Raw genomic sequence first — 23,583 nt, forward strand, 5'->3', positions numbered from 1 at the left:
GCTCTACAATATCCTTTTCTTAGGTGTGGTGACCAGAACTGTACACAGTATTCTAAGTGTGGCCTCACCATAGATTTGTATAAAGGCAGTCCTGGGACGATCCTACCAAATACCCAAACCTGAAAGGTTATATTCACCACGGCTACAAAATACCAACGGCCCAGAGCCAAAAGGCCGCCCCATGGGCCACGCTAGTTCTGGATTAAGGCGTGGACCTCCCAGTTTCAGAGGCCTGCAGCTTCTGGGCTGGGGGGAGCAATGGTGCTGTTTACAGACATACGAATTGAGCATTGCACGCACACACCCCGCGCTACAGATCTGACTGCGTGGAAGGGCTAATGGCCCAACTGCTTGCCATGTGAATGCATCCGCTGCCCAAGCAGAGAAGGCCTCCTCCTTGTCTATGGCGCTATACAAATTTGTATGTACAAAGGCAATTTGCAAGACAGTGACAAGCCAACCGGACCCGCAAGTGAGAGCTCTTACCGCCTCGAAGGAAGGCACACGGCTCAGCCGAAAGCGTCAACCAATGCCTGGCTTTGGCGGTCTGAGCCATTTCACTTAAGCCGTTGAATTCCGACGCTTCCCCATCCCAGCCTCCCGGCCTCTGTAGAGTAATCTCACCAAATCACAACTGGAAACAGCTGTCCAATGCGGCAGCCTCCCCTGGTGGATTATGGGGGTTGTAGTCACACCTGGAGCGTGCGTGCCATGCTGGGGAAGGCTGCTGTAGTTGCTTGCTATCAGTGCTATCAGCTGCTGAGGTCGGCGGAGACCCCCCACCCCCGCTACAACAGCCCCCAAGGTCAATCCCAGGATATTGTCTGAATCCAGCCTTTAAATCCTCCGGCCCGGCCCTTTCTCGGAGGGGCATTTTTCATTATAAGCAGAGGCGGGGAACCTCCACCCCAGAGGCCGAATACGGGTCTCCCAGGGTTGCGATCCAGCCCTCCGGGTTTCCCTAGATGGTCCCACCCCCTTTCTCTGACCCACTTCCCCCCAACCACTGATCGCTGGGTGCTTTCCCAACTTTTGTGCAGGATTGCCCAAATTCTAAAAGGTAAAAATGCCTCCCCTAAGGCTGAGTTGTTGCCAGTACGAGCTTTCCGCTACAACGTGCCGGCATTTGGGGGTATTTCTGGCCCTGTTCCTTTGGCCTCGCCCACCGGAAAGAGGCTCCCCACCCTACTGCCCCAAACACCCCCTCCTGTTCAGGTTAGGCCAAAAACGTCCCCGTCCCCCCTATGATATGGCGACGACGGTTCCTGCAAATCCATGCTAAATGCAGGCCCCCAGCTGCCGGCATTTACGCAGTCAGAAGAAAAGCAATCTTGCTGGCTGAACAGTCAGTCACAGGTGCGGCATTTATGGGGAGGCTGCTGAGACGCGTCAAAAGCACCAGCAGTTATGGTGCTACCGCCTCAACTGACAGTAAACCCTTTCACACACCATGCGCGCCGACGCCCTCTTTGGAAGCAAAGCAGGAAATTGCACTGTTTCACGGGCTTTGGGTTATTCGTCCCGTTCCTCCTTTTGAGACCACCACAAACCCACCCAGGAGGCAAATTTGTCCCCACAAGTGTGGGCGATTCTACCCGGTGGCATTATGCGCCGTTTGGGGGCTGCGAGTACACGCACACTGGCGAGAGGACCGCGCACTGTCGATGCGGCTGCCAACGAGACGCTAAACTGCAGCTGAAAACTGAGCTGGTGCCAACGGAGTCTTTTTGCACGAGTTGACAGATGCTGCCTTGTTACTGGAGAACTGGGAACCATTCAGCCTCTCCACGCATTTGCTAGACTGATGCGTTTCATTTGGGTTTTTGCTTTCGGCTGAGCAGCCAATTCAATGCGATGGATCCATCCAGGCAATGCAAGCGAACCCACACCAAAACAGAAGCCGCCTGGATTCCGCCGTCAGCAGAAATAAAAGTCTTCATCCAGAGCAGGCTTCCTCAACCTGGGGCGCTCCAGATGTGTTGGATTACAACTCCCAGAATGCCCCAGCCAGCTGGCTGGGGCATTCTGGGAGATGCAGTCCAACACATCTGGAGCGCCCCAGGTTGAGGAAGGCTGATCCAGAACAACCTGGGACCTATTGGGTCATGACTCCTCAGGGGACAAGGAGAGCTGCACTCGGATCCAAATTGGAAGGAAATCCCCTCCCATTCAGAAACACACACACCCCAACCATCACCACCCCGGCAAAAGATCAGTTGCCAGAGCTGGAAAACGGAAAATGTGGAGCCTGAAGTGATGCACGCGATACCGTTCTAGTTGCTCTGACAAAGGGACAGACTCTCTGTATCCACAGACCTGCCCGGCCCACCCAGAGGCATCACATAAAATCCAAGAATAGTAGAGCTGGAAGGAGCCTAGGAGGCTATAGAGTCCAACCCCCTGCTCAATGCAGGAATCCACCTTCAAGCATCCCTGACATGTGGTTGTCCAGCTGCCTCTTGAAGGCCTCTAGTGTGGGAGAGCCCACCACCTCCCTAGGTAACTGGTTCCAGTGTCGTACTGCTCCAACCGTCAGGACGTTTTTCCTGATGTCCAGCTGGAATCTGGCTTCCTGTGACTTGAGCCCGTTATTCCGTGTCCTGCACTCTGGGAGGATCGAGAAGAGATCCTGGCCCTCCTCTGTGTGACAACCTTTCAAGTATCTGAAGAGTGCTCTCATGTCTCCCCTCAGCCTTCTCTTCTCCAGGCTCAACAGGCCCAGTTCTTTCAGTCGCTCCTCGCAGGGCTTTGTTTGGGGTCTGTCAATTGCAGGGCCCTATGCTGCACACTCCTGCTGCTTTCTATGCCCAGAGTTGATTCTGAAAGCGGAGTATACACAATCCTAGCTAATTTACCAGGGGCAGCCCCCAACCTCAGCAGGTTTCAGTGCTGCCGCCAGAGATCTCTACAGTGCACTTGCGACAGCGCTCTAAAGAAGAGACAGTCTCTGTCCCCAGTGAACCTACAATCCAAGTCAGACAGAACAAAGTCAGATAGCAGTCTTCAAATACTTAAAAGGTTGTCACACAGAGGAGGGCCAGGATCTCTTCTCGATCCTCCCAGAGTGCAGGACACGGAATAACGGGCTCAAGTTAAAGGAAGCCAGATTCCGGCTGGACATCAGGAAAAACTTCCTGACTGTTAGAGCAGTGCGACAATGGAATCAGTTACCTAGGGAGGTTGTGGGCTCTCCCACACTAGAGGCATTCAAGAGGCAGCTGGACAAGCATCTGTCAGGGATGCTTTAGGGTGGATTCCTGCATTGAGCAGGGGGTTGGACTCGATGGCCTTGTAGGCCCCTTCCAACTCTGCTATTCTATGATTCTATGATTCTATGATTCTAAGAGGCATTGGGCAGGAGTCAAGGAAGGGTCACACGGCTGCTGAGGCCCAGCATCACACACGCAAGACAAGCTGGAGGGAGAGCTAACCCAGGACTTCCCCTTCCTACAGCGAGACCCCTTGCAGGGCCCACAGCTCAGCACCAAAACGGCACCTCAAGCCGACGGGGACACGCCAACGGGGCTCACCTCCATGTACGAATCCATGCATGGTGCAGTCAGACGGTCCCACCAGGTGGATCAGGCTGGACTGGCTGTAGCCAACGGTGTACGGTTCTACAAGGAGGGAACAAAGCAGAGGTTGTGAAATGGTGGAGGAGGTCTGGTCACTTTCCTTTTCCAGCTTCACCGAGTTATAACGCTGTGCATCGCGAACACGGAGGATGTGGGAAGCTTTAAATACCCCCCACCCACCCACCCACATCTGAAGAGGCAGCCATTGTAGCATCAATGCCCAGAAAGTTTGGTGCAATGCCTTTGCCCGTTAGGGGACCAAGAGAACAGCCTTTTACTGGGGTCCGGCTGCTAGATCCTTCTCTCCTTTGGTAAGAGGACACTACCTGGCCCGGTGAAGCCACCCAGCGCTTAACGTTGAGAAATCAAGCAGAACTTAACCTTCTGCGTCATTGGCCTCCTCTAAGCCAAAGCCCACGGAAATTTCTGTGCCACAGTGGGTGAAGCAAGTTGTCCACATTCATTATTAAACCACTTAGGTCAGTGGTTCCCAATTGGGGGTCTGTGGATCCCCCCACCCAGGGGATCCTTGACACCATTCACCTATTCACCATTCATTTCTGGAGTCCACTGGCGACGAATTCCTACCAGAAGTAAAATATAACATCCCTGAGCACCTGCGTGATTTAGCGACTAGCTTCAGAGATGACTTCCCTGCACCTAATCCTGAAAACTCATGGAGACGGCATCCTCTTGAATGTGGTGATGTAAAACTAACAACTCTCTCTGCGGAAGAGCGAGATACACTTGTTGACGTGACTTGTGATGAAATCTTTTTTCAAAGAATATAGACTGGACCAATTCTGGGTGAAGGTTTTTCCTCATTATGAGAAGTTAGGTGAAAAAGCTTTGAAACATCTGGTTCCCTTTTGTTCCACATATCTTTGTGAACAAACATTTTCAACATTTCGTTATACGAAGAACAAGCATAGAAATCGGCTCAATGTTGATCCAGATTTGAGATTAAAAGTAGGAAATAGTGAACCGGATGCGGAAGGGATTGTTTGGGACAAAAAGAGGTATGATTTCTCCCATCACATTTAGGTTTAGTAGCTGCTAGAAAAGTCATAAGTGGTTCAATTGTAAACTAGACGTTAGTAAAATTAAATTCGTCTTTATATTCCTAACTAAACCATTGTCAGTTTTGCGTGATAATATCACAAATTTTATGCTCTGTTTTTTAGTATACCTAAAATCCTTTGCTTATTTGGGGCTACCCCTTATTTTCTCCAAAAAATTGCTTCACGCAAGTAACTACCATAGAGATAACAAACATTTTCAAAAGCAGGGGGTCCATGGCTTGGCGTTTGAAAAACAAGGGGTCCGCAGTACTTAGCTAATTGGGAACCACTGACTTAGGTGATACTACCCTTCCTTCAGCCCATAAGAAGGTAGCTAAGAAAAATAATATTTCTGCTCTTTACCAAGCAAAGAGTTATTAGTCATTCATTTCTATTATTGATAGGCGGCCTTCCATCACCAAAGACAGCAAGACGGTTATCTTCTCTCTGCCGGACATTTAATAACCCCCGCCCCCACCTAGCGGTGTTAATTAGTCAGAAGTGTCTTACCTTTTCTTTGCCTATCTGCAAAGCAGGGAGAGCAAGAAAAACAGACAGAAAGACGGATAAGCCACGGACATTAGTTGCAGACTGATAAGGCGTGACGGGCTACGAAGGCGGCTAGCCCAGCCTTCCTCAACCTGGGGCGCTCCAGATGTGTTGGACTGCATCTCCCAGAATGCCCCTGCATTCTGGGAGATGCAGTCCAACACATCTGGAGCGCCCCAGGTTGAGGAAGGCTGGGCTAGACCAACCCAACTGCCTTCAGGCGACATCTCTCCCCAACACACCCATCTCCCACCAGGCAGCCCCCGCCCGCCATCCTCTCGCTCACATCCACGGATTAAGGCCCATCATCCACATTAAGTCGCAGGCCGCAAACTAAGCGGAGGAGCAAAATTAGCACCAGGAGCAGCTGCGGGGAAAGAGATACTTAGGAAAGGCAAACGTCTGCTGTGAACCCAAGGAAATCCAATGGAAGACGACCTGAAATTAGGGATCAGAAACTGAAGGCTCAATATTCAAGCCCCATTTATATAAACCCCATTTCCCAAAAGATAAATAAATGCCACAATTGGGTCAGAGAGCATGTCCTTTCCCCCCTCTGCCTCCAAGAGAATCAAGGCGGCATTATTATTATTATTATTATTATTATTATTTTACATTTGTATAGCTGAGTCTCTCTGGGCAGTTTACATAGGATAAAAACACTTCCACGCTGCTCTCAGATCTGCCCCTCATCTTTTGCGTTCCCTCAACCCTGATGACGCTGGGAGCTGTACTCCTCGCAAGCAATGCAGCAATATCGCCTCATGACCCTGGCATACGCCAGTTCCGTGAACGCAGCCTGAACTGGGGCTGGCCGCCCGGGATAGAGTTTCCTGGCGCACGTGCAGAGTGAAGAATCTGGAACTTCCAGCCTGGCACAAGAACAAGAAGGAATTGGCTTCCCTTCGCCCAAACTTCCGAACTTAAAAAAAGAAGGCAAAAACAAAACGCACACATTTAAACTGCCCCAGGTAGATTACTTGGGAGTGGGGCAGATTCTGACATTGAAAAGGGGCATTTTACAAGTGGTGCAAATAATACTTAAGTGGAGAACAGAGGTGTGTGTGTGTGTGTGTGTGTGTGTGTGTAAGCACCACGATACAGGTGCAGAAAGATAAACAAGGACCGGTGCTGATAAAAGCAACCTTTTCTTTAATACATCCTTCGTTAATTGACTCAACGCATTTCGGATAAAATCCTTTTTCGGGAACTATTATTATTATTATTATATATATATATATATAGAGAGAGAGAGAGAGAGAGAGAGAGCGCACCATCAGTGTACATGCTGCTGTACAGAGTAAAACGATAAAATAGCAAAACCCTGCCGCATAGGCTTACGTTCGAATAGAATCATAATAAAACAATAAGAAGAGGAAGAGAATGCACCAAACAGGCACAGGGTAGGGTAAAACTAACAGTATAAAAGTCAGAACAAAATTAAGTTCTAAAAGCTTTAGAAAAAAGAAAAGTTTTTAGCTGAGCTTTAAAAACTGCGATTGAACTTGTAGTTCTCAAATGTTCTGGAAGAGCGTTCCAGGCGTAAGGGGCAACGGAAGAGAAGGGACGGAGCCGAGCAAAGGAAGTGGAGACCCTTGGGCAGGTGAGAAACATGGCATCAGAGGAGCGAAGAGCACGAGCGGGGCAATAGTGTGAGATGAGAGAGGAAAGAGAGGAAGATGCTAGACTGTGAAAAGCTTTGTAGGTCAACAGGAGAAGTTTATATTGGACTCTGAGGTGAATTGGAAGCCAATGAAGAGATTTCAGAAGCGGAGTAACATGGTCAGAGCGGCGAGCCAAGAAGATGATTTTAGCAGCAGAGTGGTGAACAGAAACCAACGGACTGATGTGAGAAGAAGGAAGGCCAGTGAGAAGAAGGTTGCAGTAGTCCAACCGAGAAATAACCAATGCATGAACAAGAGTCTTGGCAGAAGAGACAGACAAAAATGATCGAGTCCTGGCAATATTATACAGGAAAAAACGACAGGATTTAGCTACTGCCTCAATATGAGGAATAAAGGAGGGCGAGGAGTCAAATATAAAGCCAAGACTACGAGCTTCCTTGACTGGAGTAAGTGTAACATTATTGACAGTAAGAGAGAATGAGAGATGAGGAGAAGGTTTAGGAGGAAAAACAAGCAATCCAGTCTTTGCCATATTAAGTTTCAAACGACGGTGAAGCAACCAAGCTGAGATATCTGAAAGGCATGCCGAGATACGATATGAGCTGAGGGAAAACACGAGTTGTTCAAATATGTGACAATAACTACAACGTCCTCCGCTTTTTCTTTCGGTCGCCCCCGCCGAGAACTCTCAAAAACACTCCCACTCGTGCCGCAAGGTTGGTTCTCTTTCCGCATCAGCAAAGAATACCTAGCCAGGCCCAGCCCCTCAGGAGCTGTACGTACCCAAATCCAGGCGTGGGGGTGGGAGGTTTCCAACCCAGGGCCCCTGCCGACGGTGGCTGGGTTAAGATACCATCTCCTTATTCCCTTCAGTCTCTAAAGAGCAGGAGTCCCCAACCTTTTCAGTTTGGAATTCGGAATCTGAAAGAGTGCCCTGGGCATTCCCCCAGAATGGCTGCCATAAAATGGCAGCCAAAGTGGGCTCAGATAGTCCCAAAACACTTATTTTGCAGAAAGCAAACTTAGAAAGGGGAGGGGGGAGGAAACGTTTCCAAGAACCTTTGTACAAGGCAGAGTACAAGGGGGAATCTGGGCTCCAAACTACAAAAAAAACACCCTCTTTTAAAGGTGGCGCTGGAGAACAGCACTTCGCTTTGCAACATGCCAGACTCCCAGTTAAACAACTTTTTACAAAAATCTCAAGTAGTAAAATAAAACTCAGAAGGGACAGGTAGCCTAGCAGTTGCCGAAGGATGGGTCCACAGGCGCTCCGATGGCCAAGGGCGCCACGTTGGAGACCTAAAGGCCGCAACAGCCTCATCCCAGCCGCAGGCGTTTCCAACACACCTTTGTCGGCAATGCGCCACTTTCTAAACGTGGCCAACCTGGAGCGCAGCGCAGCACAGTCTTTGCGAAGAAGGTACGGTCTCTTCCACGCGATTCACAGGCCCAGGAAGCAGGGGCGCCTAGCGGAGGCAGATGGCTGGATCCCATCCTGACCCCTCCAGCAAAGGGAGGGCCAGAGGGCGCCGCCACGCCCCAGAAACATTCATTTAAAAAGCCTCCTGGACATTACAAAGAGATCCGAGAGGAGCTCACTCGCCTTTTGTGACAGGTCGCCAGGCAACTGCGGCGCAAATGCCCACGTGCGCCTTCCATGCTCTAAAAAACTCCTAAAATTAAAGCCAGGAGGGGAGGGGAGGGGAGGGGCCCCCTCTCTGTTCAGACGGACAAAAATAGCCTGCAGGTCACCTCAGCAAGGCTGCAGGCTCATCTGGTCACGTGCTCCGACAGTTGGGAGATGCTGCCTTCGAGGGCTGGCGGTTGCTGCTTTGGAAAGAAACCTGCTGAGCGATCCCTTCGAATCCAGGGGGGGGACGGGGACGCACGTTCCCGGCCGACGCGAGCTATAAATACCAGCGTGCAGACAGTCTGCAAGCTAAAATAGCTGGAGCTGAGCCCCTCTCTCTTCCCGGCGGCAAGGGACGAGCATCTCCAGAGCATCCGGCTTAGTAGGGCGGCTGTTGCCGCACGGTTTGGGTCTCTTCGTACCCGCAAAGGCAGGCCGTGGCGCTGCTTTGCCCAAGAGCAAGCGCTCTGCTTTGGGGATGGAGCGAGCCTAGAGGAGACGGCGCCCTTGGCACGGGGTCCAGAGAGCGCGCAGCGGGAAGCCTGGAACTCCAGACCAGATAACTGGGGATCCTCAGCCAGCTTCCGCATGTCGAACGAGAGACCCGGACCATCTCGGGGGATCAGCAGCTGCCAGGCGCCGTCAGGTTCGCATCAAGATGGCGGAGTTATCAGGCAATGCAACAGGGATGCTCCACACCAGGGAATTCAGTAGGAACCCCGTCCTGCCCTCAGCTGCAGGGTGGCCAAAACTCCAATCCCAGCCACACCGCCTTCGTGGCAAGGTCGCCCCCGCCCCTCAGATGCACTTCGTGGACCTTCAGACGGTCTGCGACGGAGCTTGGGAAAGCAGACCAGAGGGGGAGAGGAGGAGGAGGAGGAGGGCCTTCAAGGGTCCCTGGGGAGGGATGCCAGAGTCCCTGCTGGAGTTGTTGCTTTGGTCCCTATAGGACTCCTCAACAGGGGAAGGAATCACGAGAGCTTCCAGATCTGTAGGCAACCTTTCCAGGCAGGATCCCCTGTTAGCCCCAACCCCCCACATAAGAATCTGTTTAAAAACAACAACATCACACGCACGGTGCATCTGTTTGTCCTTTCCTTCCTTCCTCTTGTTCTCCCTTTGGTTTGTTTCCAAAGGAAAGGAGCAAAAACACTGGATGAGGGCCAATAAACTGAATCCTGGCAAGACGGAAGCCCTGTGAGTGAGGGGTTCCCGAGTCCGGGAGACAGGCTCATTGCCTGTTCTGGATGAGGTTGCTCTGCCTCTGAAAGATCAGGTTCGTAGTTTGGGGGTACTCTTAGACCCATTTCTGTTGTTGGAGGCTCAAGTAGCCGCCACGGCTCGGAGTGCCTTTTACCAGCTTCGGTTGGTTCGCCAACTACGGCCTCTCCTGGATAGGGATAGCTTGACCACGGTGGTACAGGCATTGGTAACCTCAAGGCTGGGTTACTGTAACGCGCTCTATGTGGGGCTGCCCTTGAAACTGCTCCGGAAGCTGGAGCTAGTGCAAAATGCTGCAGCTCGGCTGCTGTCTGGAATTGCCCCTTTCCAGCATGTAACTCCTCTGCTGAGGGAACTGCACTGGCTGCCTATTCGCTACCGGGCCAAGTTTAAGGTTCTTGTCCTTGTGTACAAAGCCCTCAACAACTTGGGACCAGGATACCTGAGAGAGCGCCTTCTCCCTTACCAACCTGCCCGGTCACTGAGGTTGTCTGAGGGCCTGCTCCTGGTGGTTCCACCTAGATCCATCCTCCGATTGGAATCCACCAGGGGAAGGGCCTTCAGCGTGGTGGCGCCCCTCCTGTGGAATTCCCTGCCTCTGAAGGTCAGGCAGGCTCCGGCCTTTTACTCCTTTCGGCACCTCCTGAAAACATCTTTATTCCAAGAAGCATTTCTTTAACATGCAGCCTTGGATTTCTGTTTTTGCTTCTTTTAAATTTTGTTTTAACTGTTTTATTCTGTTTTTATTTTCATTTTACCTTGTACACCGCTCTGAAATTTTTCAATGGGGAGCGGTATATAAATATTCTAAATAAATAAATAATAAAATAAATAAATAAATAAATAAAAACACGCTGAGAAAAGATGGCAGCAGAGCGACAGGTGGGACTCACCTTAAGTGAGGGGCGGAAGCAAAGCCAAGGCGCTCAATGGTTTCGCGGCCTCAAGAGAGCTGCGTGTGACACCCCTCTCTTAAGGGAAACACACACAAACCAGAGAGAAGCCCCCGGCTCTCCCCCGCACCCCCTGCAAACTGTTGCCACGCCTCCTCCCCCTCGGCCAGCCAGCTTTCTAGCGAAAGTCAAATCCTTATTCAGAGTTCCAGACAATCAGAAGCAAAAAATAAAGGAATCCAGCAAGGAAAAGACTCTGAAGTTATTGCCTGGTAGTCTAGGGGCACGTGGCAGGCTGAGCAGGTAAGCTCACCCGTATGGTCCCTATGCCTGAGGGATACTACATGGTATCTGCAGAGGCCACCAGTGAGGGAGGAAGCAACAGCCAGGCACCTCTCCACCGTGCCTGGGTCCAGCTCCAGCTGAGAGCCCCCTCCCTCCTGCTACTAACTGTCTCTGCAGAGGCCACCAGTGAGGGAGGAAGCAGCAGCCAGGCACCTCTCCACCGTGCCTGGGTCCAGCTCTAGCTGAGAGCCCCCTCCCTCCTGCTACCAACTGTAACCGCTGAACTTTCCAACTAAGATTGTAGTGCCTGAATTTGCTTTCCTTTTCCCCCTCCTCCTCCTCCCTCCCAATCCCCTTTCCTTTTGTGTCATGTCTTTTAGATTGTAAGCCTGTGGGCAGGGACTGTCAAGAAATACTTTTGTAAGCTGCCGTGAGAGCCTTTTTTGGCTGAGTGGCGGCATAGAAATCCTTAAATAAATAAATAAAAAATAAAAAATAAAAAACATGTTCCAAATATTGATCCGACCAGACACAGCGTCTTACAATGAACCGTACGGAGAGGAGGCTTGTCTAAATTGCCTCAAGGCCCATCGCAGACCAATCCCTGCCCATTTCATGTGGTTTTGATACACAGGGGACGAACGGCCGACTCATTTCTCCCTCACCAACGAAAGGCAACTTTTCCATTGCAGGTTGGAATCTTCTAAGGGAGATGAAGGTTCCCACCACCACCGTCGCCATTGCAGAATTACCAAGAAGGATATATGGGTGAGTTGTTAATCCTAGTTGAACGGGGTCTGGTGCCTCCCTGCGACACGTTTTCAGAGCATAAAAGCAGGCCAAACGGAGGCTTGACACGTTTTCCCCACTTTAAAATGAGCACGGCGGCCTGGTCGTTTGAATGTGATGGGGAGGATTCCAGCCTTTGGGTTTGAAATTACAGCAGATCATAGACTAATTGCAATCACAGTCGAAATGTCGGTCCTGCTAAGGATGTTTAAGTACCACAAGGCTTCCTGCCAGGATCTTCTGTCTACTCTGGCTGAGTCACAAGAAGCATCTTATACCCCACGCAGTCGTAATTTTAGTCGGGGATCTTAATGCAAGGATAGGTAATTGTGACGAGTTCTTGACAGTTACTATGGGGATAGAAGAGGAGGAGGGTTTCTTCTGACCTCCCAATGTTTTTGTATAAAAATCAACGATATACTAATAGGAGATCGCCTGGTGACATCAGTGGTGACTATTTTTCTTCCAAGAGGCACTAGCAGTACAGGTTATGTTCGCCTTTCTGCATTTCAGTTGGCCATTTTACCTGACTACTGTGGGACCGCTGTGATCACCAACCTGTTCCTGTCTTTTAAAAACCGAACCTAAAAATCTACGATTGAACCAAGTTGATGAACTATCCCCATCCTTGGATAGAAGGCAACGAAAGATTCTGCTGCACGATGATTCCGGGGAATGGGTGTCTTCCGTTTTATCTTCTGACTCTTGCACTGTTCAGGGACCAGATATTGTGTTCCAATTCTGATTTATCTCAGATTTTGTATACCTTTAGGTCTTCGCCCAATGCCTTGCATCCGAAGGGCGTCAACTCAAAAAGAAGTCTATACACAAACTAACAAGAACGATAGGCACAAGTTTACCTCCCCGCACCATTATGGAAGCGTTTTTATGATCTAAAAAGGAGGGGGAACGTGGCATTAAAAAACCAGCCTTGCACAGATCTAGCTGAGACAACAGGACTTAAAAAGCAGACCAAGTTCTGGCCCGTGTTCAAACCTGCACAAGTTCATCTGCTCTGATGTAGGGAATTCACGGGCAGTCCGGGCTGTGTGGCTCAGACAACCTCTGCTCAACCGCCTGGTGACTCACTCAGACCTGTCACCAAGCAGACGGCCCTTTCCTGGTTTCTTCCTCGATTCTCCCACCCACGTGACTTGATCCAGACCACGCGCCCTCGAGAGGCACATCCCATAGGAAGGGTTTCTCTTCTCCCCTCACCCCCCAGGGCCCTCTCATTCCACCGGACACTGACGCAGAGACTTCAGTTAATTGTACATCAGCAGCGTGGCTGATGATAAGGTATCTCATTTTGCAAACCCAATACCTCACCTGGAATTAAAAAGGGAACGTTAATTGCTCAGAAAACAGCCAAGCCCAAAGCGATTGCGTCTGGCTTTGACTGCAAAGCAAGCTATGCAACCCCGGGAATATTTACTTGGAATTAAGCCCAGCGGGGTTCAAGTGTGCTTTTTACCTGGGTTGATAACTGGGAGGATGACGTCCCCATTTCTCTCCTTGGTTTCTAGACGTTCCAGTTTTTGCTCCTCGTAGCGCCTTCGCCCTTCCTCCTCCTGCTCCTTCCCTGCAAACTGCCAGGAAACAGAAGGACCATCTGTTCAGTCTAGATGTTCAGCCAACCCAAGAGGAAAGGGCCAGGGATTGGGGCCTCGTTGGCTGCGTTGCTACCATGTGACACCGGTGACCAAGGAGGTGCCCCAGGATCACCAGCGAGCCCATTTAAAAGGGCCTTTTCTGCATAGCCATTTAAGAGAATAGAAATTGCCCCTTTGCAGTTAACTATTATATCAGAAGCGAGGATTGCCTTGGGTAACACCCTCCCCTTGAAGTGAGGCCGGAGTCTCCAATTTGCAGATGGACACCTCTCCAGGCACGTGACACACTGTTCCTCGGCCCCTCCTGGGCTTCTTGCTTCTAGCGCCATCTTTATTTATTTGTTACATTTATATACTGCCCCATAGCTGAAGCTCTCTGGGTGGTTTACAAAAGTTAAAAACAGTAAACATTAAAAGTATACAAAATTTAAAAACATAAAAACAACAATAAAAAAACAATAGTATCATAAAATCATAGAATAGCAGAGTTGGAAGGGGCCTACAAGGCCTTCGAGTCCAACCCCCTGCTCAATGCAGGAATCCACCCTAAAGCATCCCGACAGGTGGTTGTCCAGCTGCCTCTTGAAGGCCTCTAGGGTGGGAGAGCCCACCACCTTCCTAGGTAACTGGTTCCATTGTCGTACTGCTCTAACCGCCAGGAAGTTTTTCCTGATGTCCAGCTGGAATCTGGCTTCCTGTAACTTGAGCCCGTTATTCCGTGTCCTGCACTCTGGGAGGACTGAGAAGAGATCCTGGCCCTCCTCTGTGTGACAACCTTTCAAGTATTTGAAGAGTGCTCTCATGTCTCCCCTCAGTCTTCTCCTCTCCAGGCTAAACATGCCCCATTCTTTCAGTCTCTCTTCAGAGGGCTTTGTTTCCAGACCCCTGATCATCCTGGTCGCCCTCCTCTGAACACGCTCCAGCTTGTCTGTGCCCTTCTTGAATTGTGGAGCCCATTTAAAAACCTTTAAAAATCTTTTATCCATTTAAAAACAACAGTTCTGGGGGTCCGTTAAAAAACAAACTTAGCGTTGTTAAATGGTGTTAAACGCCTGGGAGAAGAGAAAAGTCTTGACCTGGTGCCTAAAAGATAACAGTGTTGGTACCAGGCGAGCCTCATTGGGGAGATCATTCCACAGTCGGGGGGCCACCACCGAAAAGGCCCTCTCCCTTGTTGCCATTTGGGTTCAAACGAGAGGTCTTGTGTTTTGCGCCCACTTCGGCCTCGGACATAGATTTGGAGGACGTCGCTTTTCTTTCAGTCTCACCAGCGAGGCTTCTGGGAAATGAGCGTTCTGCAACTAGCCACGCCCACCATAAAAGAACAGGCATTTATGGATAAGCATTTTATGAGTAGGCAGGGCGCCCCCCGCCCTGTGGCAGCCATTTTGTGAGAGCGCTCGCAGCACTTCCCTCCAAATTCCAAACGCGCCCACTGTTCCAAAAAGGTTGGAGAACCCCTGATGCAGGGCCTGCCTGGGTTATAAGCATCGAGAGCAAAAAGCCAGCGCTGGTTCTCATTCGGGAGAACCAGCAACTCGGCCCCTGGGACAAGTTGAGCTATTCATGGTGAAGTCACTAGACACAGCCTTCTGCAACCTGGGGCGCTCCGGATGTGTTGGACTACAACTCCCAGAATGCCCCAGCCAGCTGGCTGGGGCATTCTGGGAGATGCAGTCCAACACATCCGGAGCGCCCCAGGTTGCGGAAGGCTGCACTAGAGGGATAAATATACAAACATACACTCTACTCCAACACCCCACCCCCGGCCGTCCTCATTTCATTCCCACTCTGAACTGTTTACCATGTGAACCAAAACACACAAACAAGCACACCCAATGAAGCAAACAGACTTAAACACGCACGTGCATTTTTGTTTGCAGGACCACAACCGGGCCAGGGCTTACGTGCAACTGAACAGCCAGAGCTCCGGCACGTCTTACCTGAATTGGGGGCACTTCCAAAACTTTGTGGACGTTGTGGAGAGAGAGGGGAACGTACCACAGAGTGGCCTTGTTGGTGACCCTCTTGGCACCTGGTTCGAGAAAGGAAAGAAGAAATCTGTAAATGCAGAGACCCCGGAAAACAGCCTGGGATGCAGGGACACAAATCTAAGCGTCATCATCTGAGGCCTTTTCTCCACGTTCCCAACATTCAGAGCTTAGGCGGGGGCCTCCCAGCCAAGGGTCTTTTCTGTGGTGGCACCCAAACTTCGCAACTCTGAGTCATGCTTAACTGGTGCCATCATTAATGCACTTGGGGGTGGCTGTGTTATCGCCAACTGCCAGAGTCATGAAAGGGCGCTGTGCTTATTTCAGATGTGTTCAAGCTTGAATTAAACTGTTACCATTGGGATTGGGGGCGGGGGAGGTCGGGTTGGCCGGCCGGCCGTGCCCCTGGGCATGTGCAGAGCGGCTCGGGGCGTGGCTCTGGGCAGAGGGCCCCAGAGGAAAGAGGGCGTGGCTCTGGGCATGTGCAGAGTGCCCCCCTGGGCATGGGTTGAAGGCCGTGAGGAAGCAGTGCATGCCTCTGGGCATGGGCAGAGGTCCTTGGGGAGCAAGGCATGCCACTGGGCTTGTTAAAGTGTAAGATTGTAAGCCTATGCGGCAGGGTCTTGCTATTTACTGTTTACTCTGTACAGCACCATGTGCATTGATGGTGCTATATAAATAAATAAATAAATAATAATAATAATAATAACAATAACATTGCCATATGACCCCTCTGCTTTCCAATGTTTCCCGTGCTGCTTATCCCACAATACATTTTAAAAAACTTTTTAAGGTGCCACAAGACACTGCTTTGGGTGCCACCCGCGATCTTTTAGGTGTCAGGCAAAGCCCATCCTGTTTCAGTTAACCCCTATTTTGCTGTTTTATTGGGGCTGTTTTCTGCTGCTGCTGCTGCTGTTCTTAACTGTTTTTTTTTTTACTGTCGCCTGTTTTTTTTATTTTCCAAATTACATTTTAAAATAATCCATCTAAGTCGCAATGAGGTTCCCCCCCCCCCCCATTTTGTTTTTAAGCCAGAAGGCAATATAAATCTCTGGAAGAAAATGAAGCGCTTCAGTGAGCAAAAGCTTCTGGGTCATTTTTCTCCTTCTTCGCAAAAGCCCTGTGAAATAGGCTGCCGTTAATCCATTTTACAGGTGAGGTACTGAGCCTAAGGGAGAACTGTCTAAGGCCGGTCAAAGCAGCCCTTGCTTGGACAGGTCGACCCAACTGGCCTGAAGGCCACACGTCCACCTGCATCTCCCAGGTTCTTAAGAGCTCTCGGCTCGGCTTTAGCAGTTGTAGCCTGAATTTTAGTAAATTCCATTAATCTCAAAGCGGGTACTGAACACTTAGCAGGGAAGGGAAGGTGCTCTAGGCAGGAACAGTAAGCCCTGTTGAATCAAGCCAGCCACTTCCGTGATCAGAAGGCTACTCAGGGTCGAGGAAAGGCATTCTCAACATGCTCAGAAAGCCGTTTTTTTCACACCAAATTGTTTGGAGGGACGGGAGGCTGTACTTGAGGAGGACACAGTCGAGATTTCCACAGCTCCCCCAATTTAGCATGCATTTGCAGTCTGAGCTTCTGTTTTCAAATAAATCAAATTTGGGCTTCAATTTGTACAATTTGCGTGGAGTTTTGAACCAGCTGGAGGAGGAGGAGGAGAAGAGGGACGGCTGCTCGTGGATGAAGCTGCATGAACAGGCTGAGATATCTTTGGAATGTAAAACATCTCTTGGGTGAAGAATCTTGACTGCCAAGGAGTAAGTGGACAGACGAGGAACAAAGTTTAAACAACTACAGTGGTTCCTTGAAACCTTTTTTGCTTGTATTTTGTCGTCCTAAGTCATCTCTTGCTATCATACCCATCTCCACCTCCTCCTTTTTCAAACAAAAGTCCTTGGCTATTGAAGGTTTTTATTATCGCTATCTTGGCTATCTTTTTTAGGGTTTTTTTTTTATCTTTTTAACTTTTAACCCTAACTTTTACTCTTCAATTTCTACAATTTTTACCTTTTTATCCTTATATCTTGTATCCTGCACTTTACATCGAGGGGCGGGATTGAAGCTATATCATCAATCAATTGCTTTATTGGATTGCTGGCTTATTTGACTTATTAGGTTGGAACATGGTCCTTACAAGAGGTAAATGCAAAAAACAGGGGATAAGTACACCTCCTGTGTTCAATTTACCCCAGAGGAAAAAGCAAACAAAAATCTCAGCTTTCTTCCCTCATAGAAATCAGCCTCACAACAGTCCAACAGCTGAGGATCAGGATATACTTGATCGCTCAATAGATTCCCCTTGGCGGAAATTTGAAACTTTTATTAATAATGGGAGTTGGGAACCTGCAATAGATCTAGCTACTGAGTTAGCTGAAGCTGAAGCTGCAGCTGCAGCTGGTAATGATGGAGATACAGCAGACATCAATCAACAGTTAGCAAGGGATCCCTGTTCAATGACATCTGAAACTTCTACCACTGAGCTCTCAACGAGCAAAATTAATCAGCCTGACTTAACAGTCGTGAATCCAATCTACCCTGCACTAGAATCTAATACTGATATTGGAACACTCAATGACACACTCTCCAAGATCTCTAAAGGGGATTATTTAAGGATATTCCTAGATCTAACCAACAAACACTCTCTAGAGATAATTGAAGACTTGCAATCTATTAAGAACTTTTTGTCAGAGTCTTATACCCTATTGGCTACACTAGTAAAAATTCATACAAGAGCCGAGTCAACCAGCCTCACCTCTTCAGGGAAGGACCACTGTGATAAGGGTATTAACACAGAACATCTCATAGGACACCTTATATCTAGGATCAATACTACTTCAAAACAAAAGAAAAAAGGTAGCTCTAACAATAAGCTACAAAAAAAGAGTAAAAACATTAAAACCACTAGAACCTCTCTCCAAAATAGAAGCAAAAACAGAAACAATAAAATGAACTATCAGAAACTCTTTAAGTTGATAGATTCTCAAACACCCGACCTGATGACAGACCACAAAAAAAGGCATAAATCTAAAAAGCAAAATGAAACAACCCAGCAAAACAACATTGACATTACAGTCTCAGGAGATACAGACTCTGGAGACCCAGAAGCACCTCCCCTCAATAACATGCCCTATGACTTAACAACCTCCTTGAATATAATTCAGGACCCTTGGCAGTTCGTTCTAGCCCCTAGCTGTCTAACACCTCTCAAGCAAAATCGAAGACAACAAAATCAAAGTAAACAAATTCCATCCACCTGGAATTTAGTCCTTGACTGTACCAAGATAGTTTTTTCAAATTTCCCTAAACCTAGAGGATTGCTATCGCAGCTCCAACGGAAAACTCACTTTAATAGGTTATTAACAGAAACAATATCTCAGACCATTAAAATAGAGAATATCCTTCAAATAGAATATCTTTATTACAATCAGGATCGTGCTCGTGCAGTTGTCACCTTTGCGAACAAATATACCACCAGCAGAATCTATGGAGAAAAACAAAAATTTGCGGAATTTAATATCTTTGTCAGCAGATATTTTAATAACAGGACTATCGTGCCTCTATTTTATAAGGATCCACAAAATACCTTGCACTGTAAAACTGATACTTTAATAATTTTAGAGACTTCACCAACAAAGGACTCTTGGAATAGAGACCAACAGACTACATGCACCATCGAAAAAGACTGTGATGAATTTCCTACTATAGAAGAAAAAAGCTTGATGAGCTCTTTTGCAGCACTCCCATGCCACTCCCAGGATGATATTATAAAAAAATTAACCCAGCTACGAAACACACTCATCAATATGCAGCATCCCAAGAAACATGATTTCGTTCTCACCAGGCAGAGGCATGCGGGAAATGAGATACAAGAGATTGAAAATAACCTCTCAAATACAACAGACCAAAAAAAGGAGGAACAAACTCCACCTAAAGAATACAATTTCGCTGGTTCAACAGCGCCTGCTATAACCGCTGATGAATGGTTACAAAGAAGAACCCTCACTCCGGATGAAATTGGCCAGCCAGACATCACCCCTGCAACCAAGCTCACCTCCACCAATAGACAGAATCCAAACTTCAAGATAGGGGGTGGGTCTGTATATCTGGACAAAGAGGGCAAGATCAACGAAATTGTCGAACTGGAGTGACTCGAAGAGAAGCAATCCAACTCTCTCTGCCCTAACCTCAGTACTAACTTTTCGACAAACCCGCCTTTGATTGAATTAACACTCTCCTTGCCGGACCCTGTCAAAAAAGAAAAAGTAATAGATAATTGTATACAATTACGGCCATTTAACGGTACTCCACCCAGCTATCCAATTGTTCCACATTTAAAAGTGGTTAGTTTAAATGTTAATGGTCTGGGCACAATGGTTAAACGCTCTCGCATAGAATCCCTACTCCGAAAAGAACACCCAGATTTGATTATGCTGCAAGAAACACATCAAAAGAAAAGCATAAACCCGGGCCCTATACTACAAGGTTCCTGGCTAGGCACCCAACATACAGCCCCAGGAACCTCTAAGGCCTGTGGAGTTGCCCTTCTTACTTCTAAAAATAGTCCTATTGCATTTCTAGATACACTCGTGGATGCAGAAGGCAGATTCATCTTTGCCAATGGTTTCTGGGGGCCTACCATCATTACGATGGCCTCGATCTATGCCCCTAACAGAGGTCAAGCTGATTTCATAATAAAAACTCTTAAAAAACTCCTGATATTTAAGAAAGGACACCTGATAATAGGTGGGGACTTCAACTTATGTCTTGACAACTTTATAGACAGATGCCCCCCTTCAGCGTTTAGATCAAAGGAGGGTCAAAGAATACAGGATTTTCTTGATGATATGGGTTTGGTTGATGTCTGGCGCCTGCAACATCCTACTGACAAAGAGTTTACATTCCTTTCATGCAGACATCATTCATTCTCACGAATAGACTACTTTCTAACATCTCAAGATCTATTCCATCTAATCTACAAGACCTCTATTGGCCCTAGATTGGTATCTGATCATGCAATGGTGTCCATGGCCCTGGCAAGGCAGCTTAAACAGAAGCCTAGATTTTGGCACTTTCGTCCAATTTTAGCAACCGACGCGAAGGCCAAATCCAACTTGCAAACAGCGATTAACAATTATTTCATGGATAACGACATAATCGATGCTGGACCTCACTTAATATGGGACGCAATGAAGGCGACCCTCCGGGGACATTGCCTGAGTGAGCAGGGCCGTCTTTGTAAAGCCAGGGACACTACGAGGAAGAGTCTTAGAGAAGAAATAAAGAGACTGGAGTCAGATTTAAAGATCTCCCCTAAACAAGAGATATATGATAAACTTCAATTAAAACACCATGAGTTTAACCAACTAGAGACTGAAGCTATCCACATCAAACTCACTAGGGTCAGGGCCACCTACTATGAATTTGGCAACCGGTCTTCCAAGCTCTTGGCCCATGCGCTATCTAAAAAGAAAAACAAGGCCCAGATCAAGGAAATCCGCTCAGTCTCAGGCAAGCTATACTCGGATAGAGAGGATATAACAGAAGAATTTGCAAAATTCTATGCCTCCTTATACAACTCAGATGCACCTACTACATCAGATATTGCATCTTATATAGACCAGATACCTCTTAATAAACTTTCAACAGAACATAGGGCTTACCTGGATAGCCCTTTCTCAGTAGAAGAAATCAATGAAGCAATTAAAAACTTAAAAAAGGGGAAAAGCCCCGGTCCTGACGGCTTTAGTGCAGAATTCTACATGGCTTTTAGAGAGCAACTCATCCCCTGGTTGCACCGTTTATTCGTAGCAATCCAGGAGGGTAGTCAGATTCCAGAGTCTTGGAAGATCTCTAAAATAGTGGTGGTCCCCAAGCAAGGCAGAGATCCAATAAAAATGGAGTCTTATAGACCCATTGCCTTGATAAATGTAGATGCCAAACTTTTTACAGCAGTCTTGGTTGCAAGACTCAACACATTTATAGCTTCCTATATCAATCCAGATCAAACTGGTTTTATACCAAGACGCAGTGCAGCTGACTCAATACGAAGAGTCATTAATATAGTTCAATATTGCCACATGACCAAACAACCAGCAACACTTATCTCTCTCGATGCTTTCAAAGCCTTTGATCGCGTTGAGTGGTGCTTCCTAAAAGAACTCTTAGAAGCCATGGCCTTCGGCTCTAAGTTCAAGAATATCATAAACCAGCTCTATTCTACTTCCATCGCTTCAGTAGGGGTCAACGGGCTTGACTCTCGTCCCATACGACTCTCTCGAGGTACCAAACAGGGATGCCCATTATCCCCCCTCCTTTTTGCTATAATAATAGAAAGTCTTGCCTCCAAAATAAGAACCAACAAAGATATAAAGGGCATATACATCCAGGGAGCAGAACATAAAATAAATCTTTATGCTGATGACATGCTTCTTATGCTCAGCAACGCTTCTAGAGGCCTATCTCAGCTACTATGTGAGCTAGAAGACTTTAAAAAAGTCTCAGGTCTCGAAATTAATAAAGAAAAATCAATTCTTATGACACTGAACACTCCCCTAGAGACTACAAATTCTCTGTGTGTCCAAACAGGCTTCAAGCCATGTTATGGGGGGTTTCGCTACCTAGGAGTGACTATTACAAAAGACCCACTGCAGCTGCTTAAAAGAAATTTTGGGAAACTATCTAATCAGATCCTCCATGATCTTACTAAATGGAGCCAACTAAAACTCACATATCTTGGCAGAATAGCCGCAATAAAAATGTCTTTATTGCCCAAAATATTATTCCTTTATCAGGCCTTACCTATAAATATCCCTCCTAAGTCCTTCTCCAAATGGCAAGCTACACTAGACCGCTTTGTCAGTCACGGCAAACGTTCCCGTATAAATAAGGGGACGTTATATAGGAAACGCACAAAAGGAGGCCTAGGAATGCCCAATTTACTGATGTACTTTGAGGCCTTCCAGCTTAGGCAGCTAGTCAAAATAATCAACTGTGAGACTAGTATTCCCTGGGTACAAATAGAAACGATATCCCAGCGACCCACAATCCCAGCTCTCCCCTTCCTAAAAACTTCCTGGACCATCGTCAAACAAATCTCCAATCCATTCACACGCCTTACCCTAGCAATATGGAAAAAATGGTCAACCTATCTTTCTCCCCCAGAGTCTCCAATGCTACCTTTTTTAGATCATCCATCTTTTAGACATGAAGATAAATATGCCCAGTTTGCTGGGTGGGATAGTAAGGGGATCTATCGTTTGAGGGACTTTTTAGTCAAAGACCAAATAATTAACGATAGTCAACTAAAAGACAAGCTAAAAGGGATCAATCCCTCTTGGCTCCAACTGACACAAGTCAGAACATTCTTAAACAAAAGATTCAGTAGCGAGACGGATTTTCGCCCTCTCTCCCCCTTTGAGCATCTATGTGTGAGATCCAAAGGGAAAGATAAAGGCGTGACCTCAGCAATTTATGACCTATTGCTTGAGAAGGGCGGTGGCTTCTCCCTGGCTCTGAGGAGCATATGGGAAACTGATCTACATATACAGATTGAAGATATAAAATGGAAACAAATTTGGATAAATCCCCCCCTCCGAACAATATCGTCCCGCATACAGGAGTCATCCCTCAAGGTTATATTAAGATGGTATATAACTCCAATTCAACTCTCGCATGCAACAACTTCAATCTCCCCACTGTGTTGGAGAGGATGCGATGAAAAGGGCTTTTACTTACATATGTGGTGGGAGTGTAAGGCCCTGAAGCAGTTCTGGGAAACTATCTTCAATATAATTTCTAAGGCCACTGATCAGATAATCTTCCCAGAACCAAGCCTGGCGCTGCTGTCCCTGCCCAACGCTCTAAACCCCTCCCTTACCCATAAAGAATTGGTATTTATCCTCCTTACGGCAGCTCGTTTAGAAATAGCCGAACACTGGAAGGATCCGAAGGGCCCTACACTCACTGGATGGAAAGGGAAAGTGTGGGATATAGCCTGCTCTGAAAAATTAACCTACCACCGCAGAGTCTCGTCGGGCCAACTTAGCTATGACCCATTCAATGAAATATGGTCTCCTTTTCTCAATTACATCAATGGTATAGATGTGGCATCCAACTCTGGTTTAACAGATCTTCCTCTGACCACAGTAAATTGAAGGAAACAAGCTCGGTTCGGCAACTACAGAAATCGTGTTTGTGTATTTATTAGAAATGCTGTCTGACTTGTAAGTTTTTATATATATTTTTAACTTTTTTAAAAACTGCTTTGTTAAATGGAGTTTAATAAATAAAATAAAATAAAATAAAAAAAAAATAAAAAAAAAAAAAACATGCTCAGAAAGCCCTT

At 47.6% G+C, this 23,583-nt stretch overlaps 1 protein-coding gene across 1 annotated transcript in view; it reads right to left on the reverse strand.

The window, feature by feature from the left end:
- ACOT7 (acyl-CoA thioesterase 7) overlaps positions 1 to 23,583 on the reverse strand; it is a 94,657-nt gene that overhangs the window by 41,716 nt on the left and 29,358 nt on the right. Inside the window, exons 4-6 of the mRNA XM_063145357.1 lie at positions 15,185 to 15,276; positions 13,103 to 13,217; positions 3,531 to 3,617 (exon numbers count right to left, since the gene is read on the reverse strand). Of these exons, the coding sequence (XP_063001427.1) occupies positions 3,531 to 3,617; positions 13,103 to 13,217; positions 15,185 to 15,276 (294 nt within the window). The remainder of the gene's footprint in view (positions 1 to 3,530; positions 3,618 to 13,102; positions 13,218 to 15,184; positions 15,277 to 23,583) is intronic.

This window comes from Elgaria multicarinata, chromosome 20 (assembly GCF_023053635.1).
Source record: "Elgaria multicarinata webbii isolate HBS135686 ecotype San Diego chromosome 20, rElgMul1.1.pri, whole genome shotgun sequence".
In the NCBI taxonomy this organism is placed as follows: domain Eukaryota; kingdom Metazoa; phylum Chordata; class Lepidosauria; order Squamata; family Anguidae; genus Elgaria; species Elgaria multicarinata.